Source organism: Strigops habroptila, chromosome 1 (genome assembly GCF_004027225.2).
Source record: "Strigops habroptila isolate Jane chromosome 1, bStrHab1.2.pri, whole genome shotgun sequence".
Taxonomy (NCBI): Eukaryota; Metazoa; Chordata; class Aves; order Psittaciformes; family Psittacidae; genus Strigops; species Strigops habroptila.
The window spans coordinates 92,012,525-92,018,889 of NC_044277.2; the positions used below are offsets into that span (position 1 = coordinate 92,012,525).

At 47.0% G+C, this 6,365-nt stretch overlaps 1 protein-coding gene across 4 annotated transcripts in view; it reads right to left on the reverse strand.

The window, feature by feature from the left end:
- Positions 1-5,011, reverse strand: part of KIF13A (kinesin family member 13A) — a 114,066-nt gene extending 109,055 nt beyond the window's left edge. For all 4 annotated transcript variants that reach the window (XM_030497945.1, XM_030497939.1, XM_030497930.1 and 1 more), the window contains exons 1-2: positions 4,870-5,011; positions 4,531-4,621 (exon numbers count right to left, since the gene is read on the reverse strand). In XM_030497945.1, the coding sequence (XP_030353805.1) occupies positions 4,531-4,621; positions 4,870-4,924 (146 nt within the window). In that variant the 5' untranslated portion in view covers positions 4,925-5,011. The remainder of the gene's footprint in view (positions 1-4,530; positions 4,622-4,869) is intronic.
- Positions 5,012-6,365: the final 1,354 nt, after the last annotated feature.

Below are 6,365 nucleotides of genomic sequence, written 5' to 3' on the forward strand. Positions count from 1 at the left end.
TTCAAAGCAACATATCCAAGAAGGTTAAGCGTCACAACCACCACACGAAGGACGATGCGCTAGAGACCATCCAGAACCATGTTTTCTCTGAGGCAGGGGGAGCAACAGCTGTTTTCTGGAAACAAGAGCTTTAGGACAAGCTGCCTCGGGATAAAATCTGTGCTTCAGATATTCATCTTTGAAAAGTATCATGAGCTACAAAACCTAGATACACTCACATCTCTTCCTATATATTTATTTTATTAAAGAGCTTAAACCTACTCAAAAAAAGCCACCACATTCTTAGTAGTTTAGAGCTCTAAGAGTTTTACCTAAGTAGAATTGGGCCTTGGTGCTACTTTTTTGTGACCAAAATGAGGATGGAAGACGACACAGCAAGCAGGCCATAAAATGTTTTTTTAAATAAAGGCAAGAAAGATACTTTCAGGAAATAAATTACTAATAACAATTAAAAAAAAAAAAAAAAAGTGGTAATTTTAAGTTCAGCTCTACATTCTGAGATTTCTTTCTTATTTTCTGCCCTGAAATTTCCAATAAGGCAAAGTTTGCACAAGGGTGCTGTGCTTTAATGGAGTAAGTTGCCCAATAGACAAGTATTTGTTTCGGTCAAAACTGCAGTTGAAACAGTATTTCAGTTCTACTGTCTCCATAGTTCCTTGTTTATTTCTGTCAAGACAAATGTTATGCTTACTAAAGGAAAAATCATGTCATGAAGAACTGTTGTCAGGGAACTAAAACTTTTCAGATCCTATGTGTTAAAATTGTTGCTTAAAGGAAAGGGCGGAAAGCATATTTTAACAATCAAAAGCAGAGGAGGAACCCGGCAAAACCTCATTTGTCCTAGTAAGAAATAAAATCCCTAACGTAAAGTCAGATCTTTCAAAGATGTAGGGAGAGGTGTGAAATTTCCATTGTTAAAAACAAAATATTTTGAAACACTGTAACTCCACACTGTAATTACCTCTTAGTTACATTTTAATGCTGTACCTTATTGCCAACCACCAACATTTAAAGGAAGACAGCAGGATGTATACAATTGGGTTTGAAACATAATGCCCACTTTTAAAAGACTGCAAGTTAGAACATTTTTTTCAGGGAGAGTGTACTTTGAGAAAGGAAATACAGATTCCCAGGTGAAGACAGAGGGAAAAAAAAACATAACAGAGGGTTCCCAGAAAGACAAAACGCTCTTCTGGGGAAATCTGTATTGGTTTGAGGGAGGAAATGGATGAGAGACAGAAGTAACTAAACAACACACAAGCACACTTAGGCAGATGTAAAAGAAACTACTCCTACTAATAAGACAAGGGTTAAAGGTATGAAGTCCAACCACCAACTTACCACCAGAGATTATACCTGATACAAGCTAATGAAAACCATTCCCTTCTGAACTCTGCCTCCTATTATTTCAGCTGATAAAGATTTTCCTGTGCTGAACTTTCAGACTCACTATTCAGTTTTATTATGTTTCTGTTTTCCTCCTTCATTAGTTTAGAACACTGCAAGTCATGTGTCTGTGGGGAACAGCAGGCCTGCTGCTTATAAAAAGACACACCACTTATATTTAATAACAACTACTATTTTGTAGCTGTGTTTGTTAAGGTGCAGATGCTGTGTGGTCTACCAGTTAGAAAAATGCAGTTAGAACCCTGTTCTAATTTATGGTTATAAATTACTGCTTTAGCTCTAATATGATAGGGAAAGTTGGACAAATGACAGCATTGTCTGGCAGTTTAGGCTCTTTTCACCACTTGTAAAACGATCATTACTTGCCCATCAAAAATCCTTCAGAACTACCCTTAAATAAAACCTAAAGACTGATTAACAGCGGGCATCTGAACTTAGATTTAATTCAATAACTCCTTACAGAAGATTCCCCTAACCTTGGATATTTTTCCAAGAGCAGATGTTATAATTATTAAAGAGCTACCTAATTTTACTTTTGAAAAGTCTGTCAGTATCTTTTAATATTGTAACTGAGAGAACAAAACAAATAAAGAGCATGGTCCTGAATTCTACTCCCCACACCCTATAGTCTCTTGGCTTCAGATGAATTAAGAAAAGCAGCCCTGGAAACAGAATCTGCTTTAGAAGGCTACTTATTCTTATTCCAAAGTGCAGTACAAACTTGTACTTCCATTCAGCTAGAAAAGGGAAATTTCCATATAAAAAGATAAAATGCAAAATGGAAAAGGTAAGACTACACAGAATATTAAAATAATGCATATAGTAGAGACAGACCAATTAATCACCCTAACAAGCAAAATCATTTCTGCAATGACATGGTTGCTCTGAAAGAAAAATCCAGTTGAGCTATATAAAAACAAACTACACAAAGAAAACCAAAAATCCATTTGACATCTCTAGCCCTGCCAAGGCATCAATCCAAGTACAAGCAGCAACTACTCAGCAATTCAGAGCCAGTTGATACAGACATTTAATGGTGCGTACACACAGAAGAACAGAATTCATTTTTTGTCATGAGAAATTAAACTATTTATCTTGAACAAAAATAGAGAAATCAGCATTTTAGCACTGAAGAAAATGTAAGGATCTCCACAAGGCACTAGGCAAGTGCCAAGTCCATTAGGCACCTCAGCAGGTTACATACAACATCTGCCACTAAGGCGGCACCCAAACTACATGTCTGCATGCGAGTTACTTCAGATCTGTATTTCTGACTGTTATGTCCAGTAACACGTGAGGCAGTTGTTTCAAACACACAAGTTACACATGTAACAGCCAGCCAAATCCTGGCCTCACTCTGGGCTGCAAGCAGGACAGCTATCACTTGCCAACGCAGCTGTCAACAGCGAGGTCGCACACAAGTGTCGCAGCTCACCCGGAAGGCTCCTGGCACAGAACCAGAAGCAAATTCCAAGCAAGTAACAGAACTTATATATATTACAGGTATTAAAGCCAGATAAACACAAGCCACAAAAGCTCCCAAGAGACAAGAGAGCCATGGCACCGTCCCACTGAATACCTGCGGCCAACATGCACAACAAGCAAAATTCACACGACAGGCTCTTTACTAAGCCATCTGGTCCTTAGGCTCTTTAGTCTACTGAAGTAACGATTTTTAAGTCTTAATTCTGTTCTTGCTTTGTAAACTTGATTTGTATTTCGTGTTTTATATCTGTCAAATCTACTCACTTTAAAGAGTTAATGTAACTCTTACTATAGCAGTGTTGTGATGGAAGCCATATATACAGGAGGGAAAAAAAACCCAACCCATACTTTCTCAAATAGAATAGTCTCCAGAAAAATAAGATTTCCATTATCAAGATGGGATGCTAAGGCCCACAGAGGCAGCATGGCTTGGAGAAGATCACACAAAGACCTGTGAAAAAGGCAGGAAACAAGCACAGATCTCTAAGACCCAGGCCAGCACACGAGCCACAACAATGGTTCTGAAGACAATGCAAATTGGATTTAAGTTAAACTGCTGTGATTACAGCTATATTCCCGTATGTGGATTAATGCGAGAAGCCGCTTCACATCTTGGACACGTAAAAGTAGAAAACGTCTCAACCTCTTCTGCTGTAAAACTACAAAAGCATGATATTGCCTTTGAAGAAAAAAGCTCACATTAGCTTCTTCATAACTACTACTATGAACTAGATCGGAAATATTCTTAATAAAACCTTGAGTAGTAGGAACATGTTCAGATTAAAATCTTTATAACCATGCAAATGATTTCACACTTCTTGGCATTAAACAGATCAACTTAAGTTAAGCAGTCAACAGGTAACTGAACAGATAAAGCATACAACGTAACTATTCCCCTTGCACCTCCCCGTCTTTCCCTACACTCCCTCAAAGGAACGAAATCTTTTCCTGTTCTGATCTATTTTTACAGTCTAGTGCATTGGTATTTTGGATTATTTCCAAGGGTATTCTTTACTGGGGCATCACAACTAAATGCCACATTTCAAAATTATTTTAGCATATTCTCATAGGCTACTTCACAGAACAACACTGAATTAATAGAGAATCTACCAATTACAGCCTTTTCAAATGCAAACACATTAAAACCTAGTAAACAAACTTAAAACAAATACCATCACTCCCATAAAACTCGGATTCTGCTTCTTGTTCCCTCACATGTTACACCAAGTTATTAGCAGCCTGCACTCCACTCCGGGGAAATTTGTGAAACCACCACACACAATCAGTCTAAGTCCTTGCCTAATCAACAGCTCTTTTTTTTTTGAGCAGTTAATCAAGAACGAGCTTATAAACCTGGCAGGCCAGTAGGGATCTTCTGTCTGCACACCCTAATGTGGGTACCTCCGACTCCCCTCTGGAGGTCAGGTAAGAAAGAAGGTCTGCTTTTTGCTTCCCGGAGCAGCAAGCCCAACGCAGTGACCCCTGGCCAGCGCCGGCCCTTGCCCACTGCCCCGAAAGGCACCGCGTAAGACCAGCGGGACCCCGGCGCTCCCCTAACAAAGCCAAGCGCCTGCGAGGGTGAGGCGGCGGAGGCGCGGCTGGGGTTTTCATTTGGTGCACGGCGAGTTGGGGTTTTACCTTTCTCCCTGCTTGGTGTTGGAAGGCGGAGGGTGAAGCACCGTCTGGTTCCCTTCCATCTCCACGATGCACTTGGTATTCAGGTCCAGCTCTGCAAGGCGACACGGCGGGGGGCTGTAGCCGGGGCCAGAAAGAGCACCCCCCGCTCTCCCCGCCGCCGGGGCAGCCGTGCCTGTGCGAGGGACCGCGGGGCAGGCGGCGGGGGGTGGCGGTGGTGAGGGTGCAGTGAGGGGGTTTATCCTCCCGCCGGCCCGGGGGAAGAAGCCGCCTGAGGCGCGCCCTGGTGCCGCCCCCTCCTCACACCCCGCCGCCCCTTCCCCAGCGCCGCCGGCCGGTTACCTCTCCTGTTCATCGGCCGGACCCTGACGGCAACTTTCACCTTGGTGTCCGACATCTTCCCCCCTCCCCCGGGAGCGGCCCCGCTCAGCGGCAGCTCGCGGCCTCGCAGCGCCGCGCACAGCGACACGGCGGAGCACCAACGTCCATGCCGGGGCGAGGGCGGGGGGGCCGGGGCAGGCGGGGAAGGCGAGAGGCGGTGAGGGAGGGAGAGGAGGAGGAGGAGGAGGAGGAGGAGGAGGAGGAGCAGGGTCCGGCGCCGGGGAGGGCTGTGGTGGCGCAGCCCCAGCCGCCTCCTTGCTCAGCCGCGGTCCACACGGGCTCTGGCGCTGGCTGCCGACGGCCTCGTTTGCATAACTGCTGCTGCTGCGGCTCCTGCTGCCGCCGCCTCCCCGCCAATCCCGACCGCCATCTTCCGCCTCCTCCCGCCGCGCCGCCGGGGTTGCGGCGCCCAGCCGAGCGGCGAGGGGCGGGGAGCGGCCTCAGAGACGGAAAGGCACGGAAACACCCGAGCGCCTTCGGTACACGGGGAGGGGGAGTTACGCCTGCCACCCCCCCCGCCTCGGGCGGCCGCTGCCTCCCAGTGAGCACGCGCGACAGGCTGCTCCATGCAGTAGCGAAAAGGGCGGGAAGGTGGCGCTGGCGCGCTGGGCCGCGCATGCGCTAAGAGGGCGGGACGGCGGGGACGGCAGGGACGGGGGCTGGCAGCGCGGCGGGTCTGGGGGCAGCGGCTGCTGAGGGGCTGTGTCCCGGGGCCTTCCCGAGAGCCGCCGTCACGGCCTGGGCGGGTGCGCGCTGACACCGCACAGTGACAGCGCCCGAGTGGGCACCGGGTTTTCTTGTGGCAAGGAAAGGCCGCAGAGACAAGCCGACAAAGCACCCCGAATGGAATGCCATGGCACTAGGGGACTTCTAATGACAAGAGATGTGCAATGCTCCATTAGAAGATAATCACGGAATCACAGAATGGTTTGCGTTGGATGGGACCTAATGCTCATCCAGTTCCAACCCCCTGCTATGGACAGGGACACCTTCCACTAGACCAGGTTGCTCCAAGCCCCATCCAACCTGGCCTTGAACACTGCCAGGGATGGGGCAGCCACAGCTGCTCTGGGCAGCCTGTGCCAGTGTCTCACCACCCTCACAGGGAAGAATTTTTTCCTAATGTCTAATCTAAATCTACCCTCTGTCAGTTTAAAGCCATTCCCCCTTGTCCTGTCACTACATGTCCTTGCAAAAAGTCCCTTTTCTTGCTGGTACTTCAAAGGTGCTCTAAGGCATCCTTGGAATCTTCTCTCCGGGCTGAACAAGTCCAACTCTCTCAGCCTATCTTCATAACAGAGGGGCTCCAGCCCTCAGAGCATCTTCATGGCCTCCTCTGGACATGCTTGAGCAGGTCCGGGTCCTTATTGTATTGGGGGCCCCAGAGGTGGACACAATATTCCAGGTGCGGTCTCACAAGAGCAGAGTAGAGGGTGAGAATCACCTCCTTCAACCTG